The sequence below is a fragment of the Lagopus muta genome, chromosome 1 (assembly GCF_023343835.1).
Source record: "Lagopus muta isolate bLagMut1 chromosome 1, bLagMut1 primary, whole genome shotgun sequence".
Classification (NCBI taxonomy): Eukaryota; Metazoa; Chordata; class Aves; order Galliformes; family Phasianidae; genus Lagopus; species Lagopus muta.
This window is the reverse complement of record NC_064433.1, coordinates 178,562,887-178,590,137: the sequence shown is the minus strand read 5'-3', so window position 1 is coordinate 178,590,137 and position 27,251 is coordinate 178,562,887. Positions and strand designations below refer to the sequence as shown.

General features: G+C 41.8%; 2 protein-coding genes across 3 annotated transcripts in view; one reads left to right on the top strand and one right to left on the bottom strand.

The window, feature by feature from the left end:
* Positions 1–33: 33 nt before the first annotated feature.
* Positions 34–20,244, bottom strand: LOC125688927 (protein NPAT). Its single transcript, XM_048935553.1, has 18 exons — positions 20,099–20,244; positions 17,014–17,132; positions 16,610–16,670; positions 15,370–15,442; positions 14,858–14,898; positions 13,581–13,811; positions 13,022–13,106; positions 12,629–12,761; positions 11,928–12,019; positions 11,757–11,844; positions 10,631–10,727; positions 10,030–10,161; positions 7,589–9,289; positions 6,354–6,469; positions 6,146–6,254; positions 5,049–5,106; positions 3,480–4,635; positions 34–2,584 (listed from the first exon to the last, which is right to left on the bottom strand). The coding sequence occupies exons 1-18, from the start codon at positions 20,133–20,135 to the stop codon at positions 2,507–2,509; spliced, it is 4,407 nt and encodes a 1,468-aa protein (XP_048791510.1). The 5' UTR covers positions 20,136–20,244; the 3' UTR covers positions 34–2,506.
* A 27-nt stretch (positions 20,245–20,271) lies between these two features.
* ATM (ATM serine/threonine kinase) overlaps positions 20,272–27,251 on the top strand; it is a 66,561-nt gene continuing 59,581 nt past the window's right edge. For both annotated transcript variants that reach the window (XM_048934926.1, XM_048934920.1), the window contains exons 1-5: positions 20,272–20,395; positions 23,052–23,144; positions 23,230–23,342; positions 25,126–25,271; positions 25,659–25,823. In XM_048934926.1, coding sequence (XP_048790883.1) covers positions 23,073–23,144; positions 23,230–23,342; positions 25,126–25,271; positions 25,659–25,823 — 496 coding nt within the window. In that variant the 5' untranslated portion in view covers positions 20,272–20,395; positions 23,052–23,072. The remainder of the gene's footprint in view (positions 20,396–23,051; positions 23,145–23,229; positions 23,343–25,125; positions 25,272–25,658; positions 25,824–27,251) is intronic.

The following is a 27,251-nucleotide window of genomic DNA, read 5'->3' as shown; positions in this document are numbered from 1 at the left end:
AGGCTGGGAGCCAGGGTGGCGTGACTGACTTAGAACTGCAGGTACTGACAGAGCACAGCTAAGGGTGGCCTCACATCAAAGTGCTGCTTCTCCTGTTTTGCTCACGTGACCACCTGTGGTGGACGCTTCTGCCACTGCTCAGAACAAGGCAGGTTCAGGCCTGCACTTGTGCCAGCGCCGTTCCCTCCTTCAATAACCCTGCCCTGTGGCTGCACTCAGGAGCTCACGGTTACGACTTCAGGGAAACTGAGTTCAGCATTTATTTTGTAAGTGTGGGGAAACAGGAAAATACCTTCCTGCAGAGTGAATCTTGTTCAGGACTACAGCGAGATAGATGCAGTTTCTTAACTGCTTTTTACCAGAGGGCAGAAATAGGCTGTTCCACCCACCTGTTCTAATCCCAAAGCCGCTTGCAGAAGAAAACCACTCAGACACTACCCAGTTCTTAGCTGAGATAGAGGACAGCTGCTTTCTTACCTTAGCATATGTTTCAGCAGGAAGTCACCTTTACCAGATGATTGCCTTTAAATTTGCTTACACTAAGGAAGGGGAATAAATACTTTGGCTTGGCTGTGAGGGGTGCTGGTTTTGTGGTGTTCTTTCTTTTTCTCTGCCAAGGAACATACTTGAAGCAAACATGCAGTGGGTTTAAATGCTACACAGAAAGGAGAAAAGTAACCTTCATCCACACTTTGTTATCTGTTCTTCTGAATAACACCTGCCCAAACCACAGCAGCTTGGAAACCTTTTGCTTGAAAGCATAACTAAGCACACTGATAATTCATGGCTTCAGCACTGCCACATTACGTGCACTGAAAGTGAAGCACAGAGAATACTGGCTGCCCTATGGAAGGGCAACGCTCTGCCTTAAATAAGTGGCAAATAAATTGCTTAAAAATATCACACATCAGCATTCAGTACTATCAAGCATGAAAGGCTGGCTTGCAGCAAACATCTTTTTGGCTTTCCTGCTCTGGCCCCTGGCAATTTCACCCTGGAAGGTTGTGGATTCCCCATCCCTGGAGGCATTCAGTGCCAGGCTGGATGTGGCTCTGGGCAGCCTGGTCTGCTGGTTGGTGACCCTGCCCATAGCAGGGGGTTGAAACTAGATGATAATTGTCGTCCTTTTCAACCCAGGCCATTCTATGGTTCTATTCTACGAATTAGTGCTATTAGAATCCAGTGTTTAATACTCAGTTCTGTCTACAAAAAATGACTGATATATATACCACCATAACACATCTATACAATATCCACCAAACTGCTTGGCTGACAAGCAAAACATTAAACAAGACACACTTGTTATTAAAACAAAAATATTTATTCAAGCTGTAAATGCTATGCAGTATTCAGTTATTGGATGGGTTTAATATAAACATCTACTGCATAATATTGGTTCCTTAGGAATCCTTGTATACTATCTGAAACATTGCCCTGTTGCTGTACAGCTCTCTTACAGGAAAACTTGCAGTGTTTTAAGACCTCAATAACTTGAGAACCCAGGAGGACACCAAAAGAGAGCATTCTGCACTATTGGAGCAAGGATGAGGGTGCTCGTTTGCTCCCATGCTAATGTTAATACGTAAAATGCAGGTTGAGCTGCTCTTCTCCTGAAGAGTTTCTGTAACTACAGCAAGTCCTATGTTAAACAGAAAGATGAGGTGCAAATTTTACTGTGTCTTACTAAAGGATAAGTAATACTAACAACTGCTTTCTCAACAGTACAAATGATGGATGAAAGAATTTACCTCTGCAGTAGAGCACTTGAAATCCTTGTCTGGCTGGGGCTACAATTTAAGTATTCACACTGGAAGTAATTTTGCATCAAAGACATCCTGTGTAACAAACCCTGTAAACATGTGAGGCCTACACAAATTGAAATCCCTCTATCTCAGTGCCTGGTTGGGAAAACCAAGAGATTAGAAATGCTTTGGGTGGGCTTTGGGGTTTTTTTTTTGTTCTTTCCCCTTCTGTTTTGTTACTGGGTATTTCTGTTCGTTCTCTCAAAGCCTTACAATACAGGTCCAGGAGAAAAGACTTTGAGTCCAAACCAGTCAGAGCCAAAGGTGAAATTCCTGTGGGGTTCAGCAAGGGGGGAAGCTGGAGGTTAACCAGCCGGGGCTCAGAGCAGTGAACTACAAACGCCACCTTCAAATGTACAACTGCTGTGTGAAGGGACGAAGCAGTTCCCATGGGTAACAGAGAATGCAGCAGAGCACAGACAACGGGGTATAATGGGAAACATACAACTTCTTAACATTACATTTATACAAATTTACAACTTTGCAAATTAAATGGCTCTATAATTACGCAAGTGCTTTTTCAAAAATAAACATATACCAACTCAATATTTACACTTAGCAACCTGCTTCAGAAACAGCATGATTTTGCTATAAAGTGAAACTTCAGTGCACTGAAAGTGCAACTCACCCTTCAGAACTAATTTCTCATGCAAAACCTCAGCAATAACGATACCTAGCTCTATATTGTCACAGTTCACCTTCTTTCATTCATCATAATGCAAAGATAACAAGAACTTGTCCACATCCATTCCTGCTGGAAAAGAATTTGGGAGCTTCTTTTTCTGTAGGAGAAGAAATGAACACTTGTGTTAGATACTGAGAAGCTGGGGGTACCAAAGCAGTCTGGAAGCTTTCCGTCTTCTCTCAACCTTCCATTTGCTTTGCAGAAAGAACTCCACAAAGCTCATTCAGAAATCAGATACCAAAGTGCATACAGACATCTGTATACCTGCAGCATACAAACCGTGTGCCTGTGGGCAGGAATTCAACTCTCAACTTTAGCAGCACCCTCCCCCCCCCCCCACTTCCAACAGGCACACCTCTCAGCCCTGGGAACCTGCAGGATGAGTTACTGATTGCTTTTCACTTAGAATATGTCAGGACTGTGTGACTGCCATGCTTAGTTGTAACAAAGTTATACTGTGCCTCCTTTTTGGTTGCTGACATACATCACCTTTTTGTCTCACACCTTTGCTATCTGCCAAACCCTCAAGTCAAAGGCAAGGTTCTCTGGGCTACAAAGTGGGAGAATACATCAAATGTAGGCTTGTCCTAGTAGTAAATAAGGATGCAAGAACAGTTTGGATTTTAGAAAGCCATAGTCTAATTTGGCCTGATTTCTAAATTCAATCTAGAAATTTAAGTTGAAGTTAGAATTTACAAACTCATTCATTTTTTAAAGGAAATCATTTGATTTTCATAGGTATGACTGGACAGTTGATAGGAGTCGGTTGGACTAGATGATCTTGTAGGTCCTTTCCAACCTTGTGATTCTATGAGTATGAGAATGAAGAGCTCATTCATCTTAAGAGAACTTAGTTCAGAACAGGCCAAGAGGCAGTGTTAGCAACCAACAAACATAAACAGGATGTCAAGGATTTGGACTAATACCTCTGAACCATTATAAACAATATACATGTTTAATACATTCATGATTTCAATAGTGTCTGTACTTACCTTTATTTTCTTCTTTTTTGATGGCGTTGGAGAGCTTTGGAGGTCTTTCCTATTTGTGGAACGAGAATTTCTCTCACCCTCATTCAAGTCCTCTAGTTTCCTTTTCTTTACTGTGCTCCTTAAAGACCTGAACTGCTGGGTGTTGTCCTTCAGAGGAGTTGCAGTGCTAGTCCTCGCAATAGCAGCCCGGGAGAGGATCATCAGCGTGTGGGCAGCCATACTGACGCTGTTCTCGCTGCCAGTTTCGCTAGCAGGGCTGCAGGCAGGCAGGTCTGGTGTGGCAGGAGGGACCATGATTCTAGGGGTTGCGCTGTCCTCGTTGAATCGCCGGCAGGTTGGGGTTCGTACGCTGTCTGCGGTGTCATCTGTATGCCTGTCTCCAACTCCAGATGGGGTACGGGGTACTGGCAATTCGCCGTTTTCAACTGTTTTACCACTAGGGCTGTGCCACTGAATGTCCTGCAACATTTCCACACACTGCTTGGTGAACGGACTTGACAGGCAAAGGCCTTGGCTGGAAACTTTGGCTGCTTCTCGCTTTGGCTCCTTTGAAGACAGAGAAACAGGTGGTGAAGATTTGCTGTTCCCATTTGACAGTGACCCTTGCTTCTTGTTTAGTTCTTGCACCGAAGCAACCGTCTTCTCATTCCATAAGCTAACACTCTGCTGGCCATTGGACAGTTTGGCAGTGTCCTGGTTCTTCTGTTTTTCATCACTATCTCTTCGCAGTTCGTTTTCTTTATTTGCTGTAGCCTTGTGGAAGGGATCTGAGGGAAGCCCTGCCGTTACAACCTTCCGCTCGGGCTGCGGCTCCTTCACAGCTGTGCTTCTGGTGCCAGCAATTTCTGGCTTACAGAGAATTCTAGGCAATGTTTTATCTTTCTCTCGCTTTGCTGCCTGTGCTTTGGCAGAGGATGGTGCCGAATCAACAGCAAATGAAGAGTTTTCGTTTCTTTCTTTTTGGGGCAAACTCTTCACAGTCTGTGCTTGGGTGTTTCCACCTGCAGCGGGTAGGATGTTGTCAAAGCAAAGCACTCTCCTGTGACTTTCACCTTGTCTCGAATTTGAGCTTGTGCTCTCTGCTGGTGCAGCAGGCAAGTTCTCCTCCACTTTCCTTCCTAGCTCTGCAGTGATGAGCTTGTCTGAATTTCCAGTCCTGAAAAAGAGGTGAAAATACTTCAGAAACATACTTGTTCTTACTGCATAATTTCAGCTCAGCTGTCTGGAGACAGTTAAAATTAACAGAAAGCTGAATTACCAAAATGATATCATCTCATTTTGACTTTCTCAACTCTCTTCAATCTATAAATAAATGTTATCAACACACAAAATACTGAGAATAGGGAATAACGACTGCAGAAAGTTCAGAGGCCAGAAGGGATGACAATAAGGTAGCAAATGGAGCCTGTAACAACAATTAGGGAGGCTGCCGCTCTTCGACCTGGGAAAAGAGATGGGGGATCCTAATTATACCACTGTTCAAAAAGCTGCCTTCCTCCTAGGCAATGCTGTACGAAGAAATTCATGGCAGGAGAAGGCAAGCAGCTTTGAATGCCTGGTACTTCTTACCTTTGTGCTCGAGCATTTATATGGTTTGACGTTTCGGATACGCTCGGTACCGGTTTTCCTGGAACAAGAGATAAAGCATTGGTAGACTACTACTACTATTTGGAGTACATTATCTCACAATTAGTGCAATGACATTTTAGCTGGTAGAGAATCAATAAAATCTAGTGAGAAAGTCCTGCAAATTTTTCATTTACTTTAAAATGTACGGATTAACAAATTAGCAAAGAGCATGACCAAGAAACCTGCTATCTACGTGTGGGTAGCAGATGTTTGGCAAGACAAAACCAATAGAGATGGACTTAGAAATGCACAGCCAAAATTTCCAAGTAGAAGGGAAGTAACTACAGAGAGCTCTCTTGGTCACCCAGAGAACCAGAAAGCAGACTAACTGCACCATCCTCAGTTTCTTCTTAATTTGCAGCTTCATTCTATTTCATTTTTATGCTTAAGCCCACGGCTTTTTTTAAAAAAGGTAGACTGGCTAATGCACAAGTTGTCATAGAATCACAGAAAGGCTTAGGCTGGAGGGACCTTAAAGATCATTCAGTTCCAAACCTGTGCTGTGGGCAGGGCTGCCCCCACCAGCTGAGGCCACCCAGAATCCCATCCAACCCATCCTTGAGCTCCTCCAGGGATGGGGAACCCACAGCTTCTCTGGGCAGCTGTGCCTCATCACTCTACAAGTGAAAAATGTAATCCTAACATCTAACCTAAATTTCCTCTTTTAGTTTATCTCTGCTTTTAGTTTAAAGCCATTCCTCCTCATCCTGTCACTATCAGTGTAAGAAGTAGGTCCCCCTCCTGCTTGTAAGCTTCCTTCCAGTACTGAAAGGCCACGATGAGTTCTCCCCAGAGCCTTCTCTTCTGTAAGCTGAACAAGCCCAGTTACCTCAACCCGTCTTCATAGGAGAGGAGCTCTATCTTTGTGACCCTCCTCAGGACTCCCTCCAAGAGCTCCACATCCCTCCTGTACTGGAGCTCCACACATGGACAGACAGCTTCCCTTTACTCTTCCCAGGGCATTTATTACGCAGAACTCATACATCTTTAGAACCTTCACATGTATTCTGCCCTCCTCAAGAATGCAAAGTGAATACCTGCATTGGTCTTGTTTCTTGCTCCAGGAATCTTTTGTGATTTGGGTGGGATGGGAAGTTTTGGGACATTTCTGTTGCACACTGGATTAGCTACAGGCATATGCAAAACCTTAAAAGAATCAAAATATTCAGTTACAGTTTAGCAAAAGAAATCTTATCACTTGAGCTTTAATTTTGAAAAGAGACAGACTGAATTGTGACAGGCTACCTGGCGGGCAGGCGCTGAGAAGGAATTCCCGTTTTGTCCCACTACTGAGAGAGGAATCATTCCCACCATTCCTTGCAAAACAGGCTGCACTGGAGATGTGATAATAATAGCAGAACCTAAAAACACATCAAAGTATTACAATTGCATAGAAACAAAAATGAAAGGGCTGCTCCAGAAGTAATGCTTCCTATTTTACGATGTTGGCCCACAAAGTCAGAGGTGGATGCTGGTGGTACTGCAGTAGATATTGAACCTTTCCACCAATATCCCGTGGCATTTTGTTGCTGTGTGACAGCTGGCAGCAGAGGGGCAGTCTGACACAATGGCATCTGACATGGGAGTGTGTATGGATCAAAGGTTTGCCATTGAATTCCCACATGTGGAAAAGATGTCACCAATGGAAATTCATCAACACCTGCTGAATGTTTACAGAGACCAACAGTGGCTGTGAGCACAGTGAAAAGTGGACCATGTGGGCAGCAACTTTTTCCTAGCAACAACACGGTCCATGGTCATAGCAGCAGTAAAACAGCTGATCACATCTGCTGGAGCAGACTTTTGTAAGTGTGACATCCAGACTCTTTTCCATTGCCAGCAAAAGTGCAGAGCTAATGGCAGTGACTGTATTGAAAATAGTGCTTTGTAGCTGAGAATTTGCTCTACCAAATAGTGCTCTTTCTATCTGTTGTAGTTTCCATGGAAATAGAGGCATTACATTCAGAGCGACATACATACATGTGGAAGTGAAAATAAAAGCTTCAAGACAGAATTTCTTAGAATTGTGTACAGCCAAACCTTTGGCAGGAAAATCTCTGCCTTTTTTGAAAATCTTCATGGTCCTTATTATACATTTCAACTAGAAAACAGGTGTTATTATTAGTTTTGATAGGCTCCTTTAATCCAATACTTTTCCTTTTTTTGAGAAATGGTTCAAAATTAAATGAAGTAGTAGAACGTAGCTATCCTAAGTCTTGAACTTTTAATTAAAGGCAGAAATACCAACATCAAATAGTTCTTTTTGATGCTTAGTGGAAGTACCTATTGTTTGCATTCTATCACACAGAATTACCATGCATAGCAGGCAGGGCCTCTCCATGGCTTTTATTTAATTTTAGCAGCAATTAACATGCTCACGAGTTCCTGGTTTCAAGGGGCAGAAAGAGCAACGTTTAAAAATTCAGCTCACTTTTATGAAAGAATGAAACACAACAACATTTTTCAAATAGTGAAGTTACCTTGTGGGAAGCTTGGGGAGATAGCCTGGTTTCCTGCAAATGTACTGCTGGATCTAGGAGGAGTCCGTAATTGCTGGACTGCTGGTGCTTGGGCAGCAAGAGGCATTGAGCTGCCGGGCAGTACAACCACGTTGGAAGGAGTTACAGCCGTGCCTAAGGCAGCTGGGTCAGTCACACAGGTGGCTATATACAGGTTGTTTGTACTGCCAAAAGCTGTGCTTGTTGCCGGCATCAACTGAATAAAACCTCCCTCCTTGGAAAGATTACTTGTGCTTGCAACTGAAAAAACAGTGCAGTCCTCATTCTGAGTGTTAACTGCGGTGACCACAGGATCCTTAGGTCGGAGCACAAGGAGATTCTGCTCTGCCAATGCTGACTCTGCACTTTTCTCTGTGTCTTCTGAAGTCAGACACTTGGACAGGCCTGCAGTTTTGCTGGGGGATTTGGCTGGAGATGACAATATTATCGTTGGCAAATTTTCTCCTGTGATGCTGGAAACAGCATTATTTAACTCCGTGTCTGACGAAATAAACGGATCATCGCTGATGATGATCTTGAGGGACATGATATTAGAAGGATCAACATCCATTGGTTGACTACTGGAAGATGCACCGCTTGTGCTTTTGGCTTCAGTACTCAATTCATCTGTTGAAGAAGCAGTTTCTGGGAGAGGAGAGCGGCACGTTTCAGATGTAGTAAGGTTATTTTCAGTGGATACCACAGAAATTCCTGTACACGCATCATCACCGGAAGAGAAATACATGTTATCAGTATCTGCTTTTGCAGAAGATGAAGTTTCTTGCATTTCTTGCATTTCCACTTGTGCTCCCTCTGAGTTCGATAGTCCTGAAGGGAGGTTAAAGTCTTTCTTAGGGTTATCAAGTGCATGCTGATCATCTGACTGTGTTTTTTTACAAGTACCAGCAGCTTCAAGCTGCAACTCAGTTTTGCCAAGATCTGATATATTCACTGTGGATTTTGCAGCACAGTCTGAGTGCACACTCTGATCTTGCTGGTTAGTACGGTGGCTCAAGTTCTCCTGTGAAATATTAAGTAACGGAGCTGTACCATTTGTTACAGCCTGTTCTTTTCCCAAATCTGCTGATGGGCTAGAAATTGATGTATTATTTTTTCTCAGCAGGGCACTGTGGACAGGGCTTCCATCAGGAGGGCTTTTAGCGAGTGTTTTTTCAGGTATTGATGTGTGTGGTGAAAAGTGACATTTACTTGCAGGCCGTGTTCTGTTCTCACCAGCTCTACAACCCTCTTCCAGTGAAACCAAAGGAATCTGCGGACTACCAGAATGAACACATTCCAAATTAGGACTACTTTGAGCACTATGACTTAGTGTATCTTTTTCAATTTCCATACATTTTTCACTTCCAGGTACTAGTGTGGACGAGTCTTTTTTACCATAAGAATCTTGACAGTGTTCATGACGTTCGCTATCAGAAATTTGCCTCTTGTTAGATTCAGTCAGAACAGGCACAGAGTCAAAAGCAATTTCCAGCTCATCAATATGTTCATGGGTAATGGCTTTAAGTACGTCAGCCTCCTTCCGTAGCCTACAATTTCCATTCAATTGGTCATTGGTTGCATTTTTCTTTGCCATATCGTCATCATTAATGGGATTCTTCATGGCACACGGTGTTTCTTCCAACTGAAAACCTTTACAGGACAGCACTTCTCTAGAATTATCACCTGTAAAACAGAGACTAAATTGGTTCCACAGTTATTACAAAGAATGGTAATTGTCCAGGGTTTTAGAGTGAACTAATCACTTAAGTGGAAAACTGATCCATGTAAAATGAAGTAGGAATAACACTACTCATCCTTACTTTCAAGTTGCGTGGAGAGTACATGCAAAATACACTTAGATTACACAGACTGGACAACTTGTTAATTCAGTCTAAGCATAAATAATGAGCATACACATAAGAGGTCAGTTGCTCATAGAATACTTCAGGATAAAGATTGCTTGACTTTTTTTCAATACCTGCTACTGACTGACAGCTGTTAAGAATGGGGCAGACAAACCTTTTGTCCAGAGTAAGGCTATTTTGGGGATCAATTAACCAACACAATACAGAATAGATAGAAAAGAGTAGTAAGGTTAGATGTAAAACATTATCTTTATGTGCTCTACAGTGAAAATTTACATAGAATCTCTGTTCTGAATGAGAAAAGTTTTGCAGATATTCCGCTTTCATACAGGAGCTTAACAACATTACTTGCAAAAGTTTAATAGCCTGAAACTTTCTTACACACTAAGTGCATCCACATGGCAATACAAGGTAAACATCAGAGGACGTATCAGCACCAAAAATATTAACAATTTAACTGTCTGGAGATACTTTCATCATGAAAAAAATGAACAGATTAGAAGGAATTTTAGAGGGAAAAAGAACCACAAACAGACAACAAAAGACAACAAAACCTACACTTACTAGTTTCTTCTGTTCCTAAAGAACTTTCAAGTGTTTCCAGGTTATCCGCATCCACCAGCATTGTGTTTTCTACCCCACTCTGACCAGAAATACCAACAGGCAAATTCTTGTTTACCTTGTTCTTCCCTATTTTCAAAATAGAGTATGCTGAATGATTAAATGTATTATTTTAAATACAAATGTAAGTAATGCATTTTAAATGAATCATATGGATTTCAAGTTCAAGAAACACTATCCTAAACACATCAAAAACTCTGTACTCATAATAAATCCAGCAAAAGTACAGAAACATATTTTATGCAAGGATATTCCTGATCAAATAGAAAAATAACACAAAAGAATTGAAAAACAGACATGAGCTATCATCCCTTATATCAGAAGAGTCTAACGTTTCAGCCAAATGAATCCTCAGTACTTTACAGTCATGTTTGCCAGAATCCAATTCCAAGTCACAGGACACAGATGCCATACAGTCTATTTCTCATGCAAAAGAGGTCTGCTGAGCTAGCTTTGCTTCCTCAAGGAATGTTTGAAAACAATATCATAATTCTTGCTGTTTTATAACAATGGTACAGTTTGGAACAATATACCCTACCATAATCAAACAAGTCAAAGAGCGCCTGAAAAGCAGGATCTGATTCTGTCTGTTCCAGAATGTCCTGTATAGCCTCTTCCGACATATGAATTTCACCCTACGACAAGACATGCAGAACTGTTAGACAATTGCTTTCACAGCTCGAAGAAAAATGGGTAAGAATCGTTTCCATCTTATTTTCACTTCTGTTACTTCTGTTCATCACATAAACATGAAGACAAACATAGGAAATGTTTCTGCCATGCATTTCAGGTCTGTAAAAAATATTAACAACTGAAGAAATAGAGCCCTGCAAAATCCCAACATTTCTGGCACACATTACAGCCCTCACATGCATGCTGGGATACTCTCCAAATAATGACAAGCATTTGTTAAGAAAGACTGAATTTCAGGGTACAGCGGAAGCTCATATAGACTGTGTGAATACTGCAAGGCTGCACTAGCCAACCACAGGCAAAAAATCCCCAAACTAACTTTTGATTTCCTGTTTTTGCATACATTTGTAAGACAACACTATGCAAAAGACAGTTTCCTTTAATCTACTCACTTTGTTCTACAACATGACTACTTTTCTGTGGCAGGCAGCTGGGAGGCACAGCTGCAGAGGACACTGATCTAAGGTTCCTGCTCCAGGCTGACTTCTTTGGTAGCAGCCCAAGAAGAAGATGAGTGGGGCATTCAGTGCCTTTTCAAGAATTTAAATACATGCCATGACCTCCAGGAGATCTTCTAAGTTCTCTGTAACACTCTGATATGCCAGAAGTGGTCCCACTTCCCTGCCTTGCAATCCTGCTGCGGCTTCCACTGCCTGGCACAGTGAAGAATGAATTCAGGGTGTTAAACTGGCTAAAACTTAACTCCAGCAAAAGATCTCTTGGTTCAGACCTTGAACCAGCTCACCAAATAGGTAAGAGATGATGATTATAAAGGGAAGTTGTGGGACTGTGCCTTGGGTAGAAGTTACCCATTAGATGGGCTCAGCTGTCTTTCATAGAGAGGGGAAGGAGAATGAGGAGAGGAGGACAATGCCAGATTAAAGGTAGGCACAGGTTCAGCAAAGTCTCCATTACTGACCATTCTGATGTAGCTGATCTTCAAAAATGTAAAAAGCACAAACCAGACCCACCTGAAGTCCAAGGATTTCATCAATTGAAGTCTCCTGTTCTGTTGGGCCACTTTCTGCCTGTTTAGGTGCCTGAGTGACATTGCCATCACTGGAACAGAGCAGTTATTAGTTCAGAACTCAAAAATAAATCAAATAAGTGTACAGATGAAATTTAGAGGTTCCTTCTATTACCTGCCCAGGATTTTGTTAATGTTCTCAGCTAGCTTTTCCTGAAGAGATTTGTTGCTCAGGATCTTTTCTCTGGCATTTTCAATAATCAATTGCTAGAAAGTAGAATTTCAAAGCAGTCAGCTTTTTATTTTTTATTATCAACAAAAAAGAAGCATAAATTTCCAACTTGTAAAATCAAACAATCAATTCAATATACACAATGCTCCCTGATACAACAGACACTGATGACAAGCTCTACTTCAACTACTTCTTGTGTAGCTGTTACAAACTCCTCCTCTTTCTGAATAAGCTGACTTACCTCTGACTGCAGTATCTTTACTGTCCACCAGGACAGGCCATCTATGACTGAACAACATCTCTATGAAAAGCATCACAAGCATCGCTCTCTCTGCTCTCCTGAAGTGCAGCAAGGCTTATTGTGCTTTCTGGTTTTCCTTTGCTAAAAAAATAACAGTATTCTAACAGCTCACACGTGTCTTAGCAAAGTCAGTAGATCAAGGAAAAAAAAAACACTACCAAAACTCTGCCTAAACATGCTATCCTCACAAGCTCAATATACAGAGCAAGTTCAAATATAAACAATACATTTAGCTTCAGAAGTTAATTTCTGTAATTCCTACAACAAACAACACAAAAATGTAGTTCTCTTTAGTCTGAAGTTGGTTCTTAAATGTAAATACCTTCCATAATTGTATACTCACTGGGAAGTTACCATCTATAAACTCTTCAAGTGGCTCACTTTCTTTTTCTATTATTACTTCATCAGGATCTTGAGAACTTTTACTTCCTGCAGGAGGTCCAGATGTTGCCACACTTTTCCTCTTTTGAGATTCACTGAAACATTCCAAGCAATTTGTCATGTTCACTAAATCAAATACTTCCTTCTTAGCAAATGAAAGATCATAATCAACATAAAATTAACCACATACTGGAAGTACAACAAAATCAAACAATCGCTTAATTATCTCTATGCATACATTGTGTCTGACTTCAGAAAAGTTAGAAATATACACACACTGTGGCAAACTGCATTTCACTTATGCTAAGGATTACAACACTGGAAAACCTCTACATGATCTAAAAGAAGTGATCACCTTTTTCTCCTTCCTGGAGAAAGCAAGTTTGAGTGAAGCTTTCGTTCTTGTGATGCTGGAACTTGAATGTGTATGAAATCTCCTGCTTTATAAAGGCAGAAAGAGACAATAACATAAATATTTTTTCCATTGACACTCTAGGGCAATATAGAAATATTCACATTATTTATTACATTCCAATCAACTCCATGGAATTAATCAAAAACAGTTTTGTATTATCATGAGAATGAGAAGCACTCCTTTTAAAGAGGAGAAACCTGAGAAAGAATTTATTTTCTCTGCTACAAGTGCCTTGGGAGAGTGTAATTACACACAATCAAATAATGACAAATTGATGCACTTCTGATCTCTGAACCGATGTTAGCCAGCAAGTTTGCAAGAGCCATTTCTCTTTTGGCACTCCATTTATTTTAATCACTTTAACTGTTATGAAGAGTTTGAAATTCTCTAAAACTTTTCCAGTAGCAGACAGTTAGTCCCAATTCTAGAAGATATTCACCTATATCCAGAACTTCCACAGACATAAATGTTTTAAAGAAAAAACAACAGGGTCACTTACTGCTGATCTTGTTTTCTTGGGCTTGTGGCTGGTGAACAAACAATGTATTCAGTCTTGCCTGTGATATACTCTGATTTATTGTTGGCTTGTGGATAACTTGAGGAGATACGGTAGAAGAGGGATACTGTGGTCCGGGCTGAGGGGCTACAGATAACAGTCCTGAATTTGGAGGAGCTGATTGCTGAAGCATTCTCTGTCGTTTCATTTCTACAATTCCACTTCTTGTACGTGCTAGAGATAGCAAAGACATGAAAATATATGATAAACCATCTTAAAAAGGATGCTTAAAAAGAAGCAGTCTTTGAATATAGTAATTTTAGACCTAATTACAGGTGTTTCATTGGAACTTTTCTGTGCTTCAACAACTGGTTTATGAAACTCAACGAGTAAGCACCACTCATCTTTGTCTCCTGCATTACAGGTTTGAACCAAAAGAATTCAAATACAGACAACTTACACTGACACTGTAACCACACTCATACCACTGCTTAAACATTAACAGGAACAAATCATACCAAAATGACATTTCACTATGTAAAATGCAACTCATAACTGACCTTGGCTGGAATAGCAAAGACAAGGTTATTTCTTGTATTTCTTTATCATACCAAACCTGGCAAATTCAAACAACAGAATGCCATCCAATCCAGTGAATCTCAGATCCAAAAATAATTATTATATTTCATGTTCCCTTTTCTCATACAGGTTACTCAATAGTGCTACAAAGTAAAAAATGTATTTTCAAGTTAAATAACTTTGCCTTTAAAAGTTCTCTCAGCAGTTTTTGCAATGGAAGAAACAATTCTCGACAGAACAAGTGTCTCTTTGTTAGGAAGAACAATATATTTTGCTTGATACATGTTCATATGAAAACAATCTTTAAAACTGTCATTCATTGGAAACACATCGTAATAAGACTGGTTACGTTTTCAGTTCCTCTGTGAACCGCTTCAGGATTCAAGCAGCAGTTTTTAGACATTTGAACGGCATTAAAGGGAAAAAAAAAAGATTTCAGCAGATAAGAAAACACTGTATTGACACTTCGAGTCACCTGCAAAGGGCACAACTTTTCTTTTTGGTCTCCTGACCGTCACAGTAAACCACAGGCTGTGCTGAAGAGAGCAGTCACATGCTAAAAACTACTGCAGTAGAGATTCGGCAATACTGTAAGAGTAAGGCTGAGTTACTGCTTGCTGCAGCATTCCCTTGTTTTTCACCAAAACAGATCATTAGAACATAAAGCCAACTGATCCCATATGAATGGTTCAGATACTTACTCCTCTGATTAGCAGAAAACCCCGTGGAGCCTTGCATGCTCCTAGAAAATAAAGCAGGTGACATAAATGAATGGAGCACACTGGAAGCACTCAACTATGCATCGTGATGGCATCATACAGCTAACATCAGTCTGCTCACAGTTAAGCATTTCTTCACAAAGTTTTCTTCTATTGATTTTTGTTTTTACACTTCTAAACAATGGCCACAGATTCTTCAGATGAAGAATGTGTTGGGTTTTTGATCAAGTAACCACAATGGTTTCAGATTCTATATGACTCATAATGTATTGACTTATGAGTGGAAAGCCACATATAAAACCATAACAGCAGATAAGGAGGGCATTATCTTGAAATGTCTGCATAACTACCAGCTCTCCATACCTCTCTCTCTCACCATCTTTCAGAGGCAATAGATAGCAAAAGCATTCTCATTCAATGATAAGGAGAGCTGAGCAACGTAGGGTCTCAATCTTATGGCACAATTTACTTTTTTGATTGCAGAACTGCATTACCTTATCTGAGAAAGTGTATAGTCTAATTTTTTCCACAGAGATGACATCATTGCTGGAACTTCATTTGTTGTTTCTAGAGCAAACCATAACAAAATAAGAAACACATTTTAAGTGCCTACAACAAGTAACACATAGAGAAAAGTAAAATCACAGTCAACTAATTATGATGGGATGATTCAAGCATCATTTAACCATAGTTATCTACTTGTCTTCTCAGTATTCTGCTAATTAGAGAGCCCCAGCTCCTAATTTAAAGAACTTGATTTGATACAAATATACACTCGTCATGGAAGCAGTTCTCAGTTTTAGAAGCCTAAATGAAACGGAGGGAAAGATGTTCAAGACAGTATTTCCCAACATAGCCTGCACATGGTTTTGATACCTGGGCAAACACACGCTAACCTAAACTAACTTCCTCAGTTCTGAAAGTGGGACTTGTGTTCCCAAACCACTTGGATGATTTTGAAGATTGTAATGTGGCATATGGCCCTCTGTAATTCAGGCTTTATTTTGTGGCACAAACAAGCAAAACCATTTGCTACTCGAAGTACAGAACATTCAAGTATAAACGAAAGGAAGCAAGCACTCATACATACTATTTTCAAGGTGCCAACGTGAAACTGCTATGAAAGAAAGTTTCTGCCTAAGCTACCATTCCTATCAAACACAGCATGAAAAGACCAATATTTTAAAAAGTAATCCAAACGTGACATTTCTTAAATTGGATCTAAACACTACTACAGTCTGATCATGCAACATGTATAAGAAGTGTTAAGACTAAGCAACATGCACAAGCTCAGTAATTGCTTTTAAACTTTGAACAAGAAAAGCTCTAATTCTCCTTCTACTATTCATATAAAATATTAATTTATTCAGACTTATTTTAATCAGTTCTAAAAACCAGACAACAAACACTTCACACCACAGGATTCTTCTTGGCTTTTATCTCACAGGAAACAGCACAACTTAAAAAACACAACCCTACACATTCTGCACACTTTGTTGTATCTTTGTGCTTCACTCAAACATGAAGTCAGAATACCTAGTATGGAAACTCCAAAGACAACCTGCTCACTATACAATGTTCTAATTTATAGCTGTCTACATAATGGGGAAATCTTCCAGCACAGACAAAGTTGCACTAAATCCAAGCACAGGTGGAGAAATTTTCTCTCCCTTAAGGAAGTTCACAACAGAGAAATAGGAAAAATTTTGAAAGAGCTTTGCTCTGAAGCTTTACCTTTTGTTTTCATGGCTACATATTCATTAAGAATAGTTGTCAAGTTTTTTCCACACAGGGACTGAAAAAAAAAGAAAAACACACTGATTTTAGAATCTTCTCTAACAACTTACTCTTCATCTGCTGTATCACACCACATTTAAGCAGCTCTTCAGAAGACTAACACTACTGACCCTCAGCTGTTGGTGCTGAGCTGTCTCAAACCACATAGAGTGCAACCAATGTCACAAAATGCAACAATGAACACAAAATTTGAAGTGAATGATCTGCAGTCAGACCTGCACATCCTCAACTCACCTTCACATCATTTTAAACAGCATTTCAGAAGCAATTGTTGAAAAACCTTAATATTCTTTACCATTGGTGGAATACAATTTACCTTACTGTTCAGAAAACAAACTCACCAGCAAGCAGGCTGGAATGAACCCATCCTCTGTACAGTGCTCTGCATATTCCTTCAAATCAGAGCTTTCTAAAATAAATTCACGGCAGGTAGCTAGAAGCTTTTCCTGTTGTAAATACCCTGCAACAAATCAGATAAAACCATTATATTTCATACATTTCTTCTCCTGAGTGGACATCAAAGCATTAACACAAACAGCTGTGTACCATGGTGAGCCACTTGCTAAGGATTTCTATGCTGGATGAGGATGCAGAGTTAGTTCAAAAGAACATACATCTTGCAGAATATTCCTTTAAAACCAGAGAGGACACCAAACATGGCTGATACTCCACCGTGTTACAAACAACTCAAGGCTGGAAGGGGGCACCTACTGGCAACTTCCGATCCTTGGCTCAAGAGATCAGCACACGAAACTCACACAGACTAAACAGCATAGTTTGATAGTTAAAAGGACTTCTAGAGGAATTCCCCGTTAGAAGGAATACTGTGCAACTCTGTGCACACATCCTGTTCTAAAACAGGTAGAACGTGCAATTGATAGAACAGTGTTTCTAACTTTTTTCCACAAATACGTTGTATAAAAGTTAACAAAATAAAAACATTCTCCTCACTCGATTCCTGTGATTTTCATTTGGAACAGATGCATGAGGTGCCATCTGCACACCCCATACACCCCAGGACTTGACAGCTACCATAATAGGATGCACACTGAAAAAATCTGCTTTTCCAAAATTACAAATACAGTCTGCTTTCATCAAGCTTCTCAAGCCCTGCTTTGATTGTCAACTGCTATAACACTAAAAGATAAAAAGAGCTCAATCTGAATAAAGGAGCTGAGAACAAAGAGCCACAAAGGAAAATGCCTTTCCTTTCTAGTCTGTAACAGAACTGAACATGAAATATTTTCAAGAAGCATTAAAATACAAACCTAATTACACAATGAAGGTTATATATACAACAGCATACGGATTTACATGGAACCTGCAAATGGACTGCCTCAGGTCAATGATGCCTATAGAAAAATGCTGACTTGAAATCTGCGTGAAGACAAACATCTTCTAGCAGATCCAAACATATCCGGAAAGGGCACCACATTCCAGACACAAAAAGCCCACACTCTGGTTTCCAAATAATAAGCACATTTTGAAGTCTGGGAATAACCACTGTGGGTGCAATCGGGATGCAGGAGCTGGCTTACCTGACAAATAGTGGTGGTGGTACTGTGGAAATGAAAGGGCCACTAAATTTCATTCTTCACCCGCATTTTGCTAGAAAACACTCAAACCATTAACTTGCTAAAAGCCATAAGTGTGTTTTGGGAAAATATAATTATATGCTGGTCTTATTTCCACCCATGGTTGGCCAGGATTGAGAGCAAGGTATTAGGCAGATAGGGCTTGGATCTGCGCTGGTATGGCTGTTCTTCCCATCCAAATCATGTAGACACATTAAAAGGTGCAATGTTTCTTGAATCTACTACTACATCACCACATGGGATGACTGAATGCTTGCGAACCTCCTGCAAAGTAAGGCCTACCAACCTTCAGAAATGGCTGAATCAATATTCTCTGGGTAATGGAACTTACCTGCTCGTGCATGTATTTAATAATTATGTAATATTACACAATCTTCAACGCTGCCAAAACTAAATTAAAGCAAAAAATGTTGAGTTCCTTCTGAACTAGGAATGATTCCTAATTTTGCTCTACTTAAGAAATGTAAAAACTTAACTCATAGTATTAATTGATGCTCATGTTCTTTAGAAAAATATACATTTTGTTACAAGTTTTCCTCTGGGTGAGCTTATCTTACATGTTACCCTTGTTTATCAACTCAATCACCACCAACCTTCACATCACCAGAAAGCCAGAGAAAACAAATCCTCAGCTGGAAGCACTGCACTGTCAGCCTGTTTACCAGCTCACAGCTCAGCGATGCCTCATGGAGGAGGAATCCCTAATGGGGAGCAGAGCTCACTACAGGGAACACCCGCTCCACACCTTGAGCTGCTCAGCTCAGTGCACACAATGCATGCACTGTGCCACAGCCAACACGAGCTGGGATGGACCATCCCTCGTATGTAGGATGTAGCCAAGATTTTCTATTGAGAGTGTCTGAGAGCCTGACAGATAAGCTGTCAGCCCAGCAATCTGTAACTCAACCAACTTGCTACAGCAAAGCTCAGGGAGAAATCTTCATCTTCCTTGGGTCGTTTCAAATCTCCTTTCAAAATGCATAGAGTTTCCTGAAACCTTCTGTTGCTTTGCCAGAATAAATACAACCCATCCTCATGGCCTCAGTTCTCAAGATAGCAGCAATGCACATTTCGGGTGGAATTTAAACTAAACCATGCTGGAGAAACACTGAAGACACAACCTTAATGGCTCTGGGTCAGGAGAATGATGGATAACTGAAGGAAAATACAAAGGAAAGTGCCAGAAAACCTCAGCGACTTGCTCACTGACACTGCTCACCTGCTCTGTCATATCACAGAACGTGTTGGGTTGGAAGGGACCTTCAAGCCCACCCAGCCCCAACCCCTGCCACGCGCAGGACTGCCCCATTCTGAGGCTGCCCAGAGCCCCATCCAACCCGACCTTGAGCACCTCAGGGATGAGGTGCCCGCAGCTCTCTGAGAAGCTGCTCTGATGCCCCACTGCCCTCAAAGAAAACGCGGCCCTCACCTCGTTTGCTCTCATCTTCGGCATAAACCACACGACGCGGTCATTTAAACAGTTCGCTCTACCGCCTCAGTCCTGAAAACACCCTTTGCACAGGGGCTGAGCTCTCACACTGGCCTCGCAGGTGGCACACACGGGGAGGGGAAGGGAGAGCAGCAGAACCTTCACCTTCACCCGCCGCCATCAGCTATTTCGGGTCGGTTCCGACGCCCTACCGCCCCGCCCGTTAGCTGCCTGCCCGCCCAAAGCCGCCCCGCCCGCCCCCGGCTCAGCCACCCGCGACCCTCGGGCAGCGCAGTGACAGCCCCAGGCGGGCCGGGAGCGCCGTAGAAGCGGCCGAAGAGGCGGGGTACGGCCCCGGACTCCGCGCTCGAGCTCTCCCTCCCGCCTTCTTCCTTCACTCACCCAGCACCAACCGGGCCACGTCGGACGGCAGCAGCATAGCGGCGAGGCGGGCGGGGGCCGGGCAGACAGGCACGACTCCCCGAGGGGCAGCGCGACCGCCCCACCACCGAGGGGAAGGCGCGGAAACTCCGCCGAGCGGCGCCGCGCCCGGCCCCTTCCGCCGGAACCCGCCGTGGCCCGAGTATCCGCTTCCAGGTCCGCCCGCCCGCGTTGCACGCTGCTCCCGGCGCTGTGCGGCGGAGCCCGGGGCGGCCGTTGCGCGCGAGGTGCCCCGCGGCCCTCAATCCCCGCCCCGAGGTGAGGGGCACGCACGGCGGGGGGCGCGGGAGGGCGGCGGGCCCCGCGCGTGGTGTGGGGCTTGGTGGAGCCCTTGGTGGGCTCCGTCAGAAGAGGGGTGGCCAGCAGGGACAGGGAGGTGATTGTCCCCCTCTACTCTGCTCTTGTGAGGCCTCATCTGCAGTACTGTGTCCAGGTCTGGAGCCCCCAGTACAAAAAAAAACAGGGAGCTGTCGGAGAGGGTCCAGAGGAGGGTCAAGAAGATGACTGGAGCACCTCTCCTATGAAGACAGGCTGAGGGAGCTGGTTTTTTCAGCCTGGAAAAAAGAGGGCTGCGGGGTGACCTCATTGCAGCCTTTCAGTACCTAAAGGGAGCCTACAAACAGGAGGGGAATCAACTCTTTGAAAGGGTCGATAACAGCAGGACAAGGGGAAATAGTTTTAAGTTGAGGGAGGGGAGATTTAGGTTGGATGTCAGGGGAAAATTCTTTACAGAGAGAGTGGTGAGGTGCTGGAACAGGCTGCCCAGAGAGGTTGTGGATGCCCCATCCATCCCTGGAGGTGTTCAAGGCCAGGTTGGATGGGGCCCTGGGCAGCCTGGTCTAGTATTAAATGGGGAGGTTGGTGGCCCTGCATATGGCAGAGGGTTTGGAGCTTCACGATCCTTGAGGTCCCTTCCAACCCTGGCCATTCTGTGATTCTGTGGTGGAGCTCTTGGTGGAGGGGACGGTGGTTGAGGTTACTGTGAGCAGCGAGCAGCTGCAGGGTGTTTGGCTGTGCTTTTGTGTGGCTTTGGTAGCTGCGCTGGGGTGCCTGGAGGAGTGACAGCAGGAAGAGCAGTGCGGGGATTCAGGCTTAGAGATGCTTTGCTGTTGTTCCTATGGCACAGCCCCTCGATGTTTTAGAAGCCGTTAGTGTTCTGAAAGTTACTTGTTGCTTTCTACTCATGTTGAGGAGCCAATGAGTGGAGAAGGCACGGCTTCCTGAGGGCAGATGGTGCCTCACCAATCTGGTGGCCTTCTGTGATGGAGTGACAGCAGTGGTGGACAAAGGAAGGCAACTGATGTCGTCTATCTCAGCTTGTGCATTGATGTGGTCCCGCACCACATCTTTATCTTTGAAAATGAGAAATATGGGTTTGAAGGCTGGAGCATTCAGTGGATAGAGAGTTGGTTGGATGGACACAGCCAGTGGGTTGTGGTCAGCAGCCCTATGTCCAGGTGGACACCAGCCATGCTTGGTGGCTTGGGACCGGTGCCCTTTAACATGTTTATCAGTGACTTAGATGATGGGATGCAATGCACCCTCAGCAGTTTGCTGATGACACCAAACTGAGTGATGCAGTTGGCACGAAAGAAGGGAGGGATGCCACCCAGAGGACCTACACAGGTTTGAAAAGTGAGCCCATGACAACTAATGAGGTTTAACAAGGCCGAGTATTGCATTTGCAATCTTGAATATGCATGCATACAGACAAGGAGAAGAACACACTGAAAGAACCCTCTGGAGAAAGACTAAGGGGTCCTGAGGTACGAAAAGCTGGGCTCATGCCAGCAGTGTGCACATGCAGCCTGGAAGACTACCAGCATCCAAGACTATATCAACAGAGGGGTGGCAGCAGGGAGAGCACTGTCCCCTTCTGCTCTGCCTTTGTAAGGCACCATCTACAGTACTGCATCACGGTCTGAGCCTTTAGCTCAGGAAGTGAGTTGGAGCTCAGTAGTCTTTGAAGTCTCTTTCAATCCAAGCTATTCTTTTGTTCCCTGTTGGTCACCATGTCTTTCTGAACAGCCTTAGTCCCGGCTGGTGGCTGAAGCAGAGTAAGATAAATACAGCAGATCTGACTGCTATTATAATTGCCTTATTTGTCTAAATGGGTATTTCTGTATTCCCACCTCAGTATTCAGTAGGCAGTGGTATGCATTGTGTGTCTTATTGCATCCTCAGCAGCATATGTCCAGTGTCACCTAAAGGAGAAGCATGAAAACTATATATGGTTCCATTTCATGATCTGTATCAGCATAATCTTCTGGAAAGCAGAAATGCAAAGTCAAGCAAATGCCATCTCTTTTAAAGGAGATGGTGCATACTTTGAGTAGTCATAAAAGGAAAAAAGTTGTTTCCCCATGTGATTGGTACTCAGGCATCCTTTGGTGTGAGGAGCCCAAAAGAGCTAGTTGGTATGCTAGTGCATACCCAAGAACATGAAGGATATTAGAGGGTAGAGAGTGAGTTTTCGTGGTGCTAGCATCTCTCAGCAGCATGATGTTAAGAGTGCTTTTGGTAACAACTAGCTGCTGAAAAAAAAAAAAAAAAAATCAGTGCTGTTTGATTGTCTGTGTCATTCTAATCCTGTTGCCAATGGTATTTCACTCAATATTATCTGGTCAACTCTCCGCTCTGTTATTACTCATAGGAAGAAATGAAATCAGAGGGATGCGAAAGCAATCTTTGCCGTTACTGTCCAGGACTTTTTCTGTGAAAATTGACAATTCTTAACATCAGATTCTGGCCTCCAGTCTTGTGACCCATAAGACTAGCCCACAGAGGAATGAAGTAACACTATAGTTGTTCAATGTATTGTATTCCCAATTTTTTAACTGTCAGAATTGGGTCTGACAGTATATTAGAAAAGGTCTTACTGGTTTTTTTGGGTTTTTTTTTTCCCCATCTACAGGTACAGTTGTTAAAGTGAACCATGAGTCTTGCATTGCATGATCTGCTTATGTGTTGTCGTCGCCTTGAAAATGAGAGAGCTACAGAACGAAGGGTAACAATCTTTCTTCTGGTATGTATGTCTCAGCTAAGGAGGGGAGTCATTAATAAGTATTTTTTTCTTTTATATACTTTCTCAGAATGAAATTGAAAATTTCAAGCGACTCCTCCGTGATCCTGAAACAGTTCTCCAGCTGGATCGGAATTCCGATTCTAGGAGAGGAAACCAACTCAACTGGGATGCTGTGTTCAGGTAGTTTTCTTTCTTGTTTGGAGGAAAGCACGGCTTTTTCAGTTTGTGGGTGGTTACAGTTCTCTGGCACATCACTAGTTTGTTTATCAGACTTGATTCAGTACTTACCTTTCTGCAAATGGCTTCAGACTTCTTTTCAGTCTGTGAAGGAGTAACAACTCGTATCAGCTTCTAAAGGAAGAAAATTTAAGAACAACTAAAAATTCATTAAATGGCTTTGTGCAGTATTTAGCATGCATGAAAGATGCAGTAGTCCTAACTGCTAAGAAAATTGATTGTTAACTAGATGGTCATTGTTCTTGAAAAAATGGATTGTTCTTGTTTATTGAAAATTATTCTGTGCATCTAGTTTGCAATTTATAGTATGTATGCATATTGCTTGTGAAAATTTTTTGTGTTGCTGAATTCTTCAAGACACAATAGAAGGACTGAGGCTTGTGAATGAAGGAATTTGTGCTATGAAGTTTGTAGAGACCCACCCTTGAAATAATCTACTTTAGGTGTACTATAAGGTCAGCAGAGAGGGTTTATAATCAATGAATATATGGATGTTATAATTAAGAAATATATAAGAAAGGTAGGCTAAACAAGTTATCATGCTAAAAAAGAACGGATGGAAAGCTTACCCCTGTTCTGGGTTCAATGAGAAGACTCCAAGAGAAGCAATCTGCAAACAAGATCTTTTCTTAGTGGTAGTCAGCTCTTAAGTGGGGTCTGGGAGAGGTGGAGTAAGGCTCCACCCCTTCTGGTAGCAGAGGTGAATTGCCTTCACCTGTGCTCCCAGGCTGTGCTCCCTGTGCTCTCATTGTTTGCCTCCGGTGGTCAATCGGAGGTTCAGGCTGTGATTCAGTAGTTCCCATACAGAGGGTGTATGGTGAATTCTTAGAGCAGTTGTTATTTTCTTGTCAAAAGTATATCTGAAGTTTTTGTAGGCTGGTGTTTGGGTGGCTCTCCATTATGTTTTAATTGGATGTCTTTTGAATAATTCTTGTTTCACAGCTGTACTGAAAATATTGTGAAAAGTCTTTGATACGTTTTGTGTGTTGCTTTTGAGATAGCTAATAGCATATTAGAAATGTGAAAGGAACACAAAACTGGTCTTTAAACTGAATACAAAGGGTCAGAAGGGGCCAGAAAGTCTGCACTAATTGCCAGTGATAAAACCAGTGAAAATGTTTTTTTATTCATCATGCTGTATGTTAATTTTACATGATTCAGAAGTAGGATTTGAAGGGACAAACAGTATAGAGTATTTATTATTTTGTGGTATAATGTTGCATCATAAATAAAAAGCCTTTGTATTGCACCTTTTCTAATTCTGTATTTTTTGTTTAACATCATGCATATTTTATAGGGAAGTTTGTTTTCTATTCAAGCTGCTGCTGGGTTATCTTACAAACTAACAGCTATTTCCATCATGCTTAGGCTGTTGTATATTTCAGTTGGTTTTACATTTTAAGAATCAGAATTGTGGTATTCAAGCTGGATATTAGGAAACATTTCCTTAAGAGCAGTCAGGTGCTGGAATAGACTGCCCAGGGGGGTGGTGGAGTCACTGTCCCTAGAGGTGTTGAAGACACATGGAGATGTGGTACAAAGGGACATGGTTTGGAGGGAATATTGGTGGTAGGTGAATGGTTGGATTAGATGATCTTGGTCTTTTCCAACCTTTATGATTCTATGAAAAGATTAAGCACTGATGTTTTGGTTTAAAACTTCAGCCTGTTTTACTCGAGTCATAAATTTCCAGTTCACTGATCCATATCTCTTTGCTTTTTTGAAGTGTTCTGAAGAAATATTTCCAGAAGGAAATGGAAAACCTCAGACTGACAAAACCAAATGCATCTGCTTCAACCCAGACTTCCAAACAAAAAAGGATGCAGGAGATTGGCAGTTTAGTCAAATATTTCATCAGGCGTGCTAATCGAAGTAAGTAGTAAATATTCATTTAGAATTATTATTTTGTTTCAGTGCTTTGCTTTAACCTTTCATGTTTTACTCAAGGTAAGCTACCAGAGTGGAGTTCATCCTGGTCATTCCCAGAAGTTTATGATTTAAATATCTTCATGTGAATCCGTTCTCTGTGCTCCTTCTCTCTCCTATTTGGCAGTAATTCAGTGTGCTTATCAGTGATACATTCTCTCCTCTCACATAACTGTTTTCATTCTTAGAAACAATAAGATGATTCCTAACAATAGTGTTTCTGAACCATAGTTTTAAGTAAAGTCCATTATGTTCATTTTACATTTAAATAATTCCAGATTTATTTGGCATGCTGTGAGTTAATTGGAGTCTCATGGTTTTTTTTCCACATAGGAGGACCCAGACTGGAATGTCAGGAACTTCTGAACTATGTCATGCATATTATAAAAGATCCAGCAAGTTGTGCTGCTTATGGATCTGACTGCAGTAGTATACTCCTAAAGGATATCCTCTCAGTAAGGAAATACTGGTGTGAGATATCCCAGCAGCAATGGCCAGGTAATATTTTCAGGTTTCACTAGGAGTGAATGCACTACTGTTTTTTATCCTAGCTTTGTTCATTCATGAAGATCTTAAAAAACCATTGATTCGCTCTTGTTATAAGCACATATGTTATATGCTGTATATAAAGAAAAGACTAAAAAGTTCCACATTTACACAGACAAAAATAGATGAAGGAGTAAAGACACAGCATGCAACCTGAACCACGACTGAAAATTCAAACATAGTTTTCCACTTTTCAGAGGGTTGAATTTGACTTTCTTAGAAGTTAATTTATTTAGCACGGAGAAGTATGTGCATTTTTGTCCTGGTTTCAGCTGGGACAGAGTTGGTTTTCTTCTTTTAACTGTTTACATTTGTTTATGTAATAGCACAGTGATTTGGTGGGAGGAAAAAGATATTAGAAGTTCTACAGTCCAGTTTGTTGAATGTTGCATGTGTAGTTCTGAAGGAAGTGTAGAAGCAAAGCATAAAGATAATGTATTTGCATGGTGTTGTGCTTTGGAGTTAGTTTGATTTTTGAGAAGTGTTTTATGAGAAAATACTCTGTTTGGTATCTTGAAGAGAGTTGCTTAACTCTAAAATGAAAGTAAACTTGCAAAGGATTCAGAAAAAGAGTCTAATGATACTGGGAGTGAAAAGAGGCAAAAAGTCCTGCATGAGGCTGACGAAGCAAAGAGACTGATCTAGAGCAGTTCTGGATGGTAGATGTGATTGGAAAACTGGAAAGACTGAGAGTGGGATCTGAGAAATTAAAGAAGTAGGTACCGTTTGGCCATGGAAGTAGAATTGGAAGTTGAAAGAGAAACTGGAACTGTACGTGGGAGCTACCTAAGGCTAGGAGCCATTGAGGTAGCGGGAGAAGACAAAGGGGCTGGCAAGCTGCAAGTAAGGACTTGAGAAGGTTAGAACTGAAGACAGGTAGATAGGGCATGAGACAATAAGCCTATAGTGTTGTAGACAGATAACAAAGAAGGCAGAGAAGAGAAATGAATTCTACTGTTGTGAGTTACATACACATTGACAAAGAATTTGGTGCAGCAGAAAAAGGCAAACAGACAGCTGGTGCATAGCTCTGCATAATTTCATTAGATGCAGCACAGTAATGCAGGGATATGATCTGATTACATGATACAGAGAGTCACCTGAGTCTGCAAACAGCCTTATGCCTGCTAGGGAAGAATGTGTTTGTATCCCTTTTGAATAGGAGGCCAGAGTTAATAATGCCCCAGTGAAGGTGGCGTTAGGAGTCCTGAAGGAGCCAAATTGCCCATAAATTTACCCAAGCTTGCATGACAATGGAACACTAGCCTTTATAATTGTCCTGGGCTGGCTTCTCCACAGTTCAGGAATCTAAGAATCAAAATTCTGGATGAAGTTATCAATGTCAGCCAAACAATGTATTTAAAAAAATTTTTAAGAGAA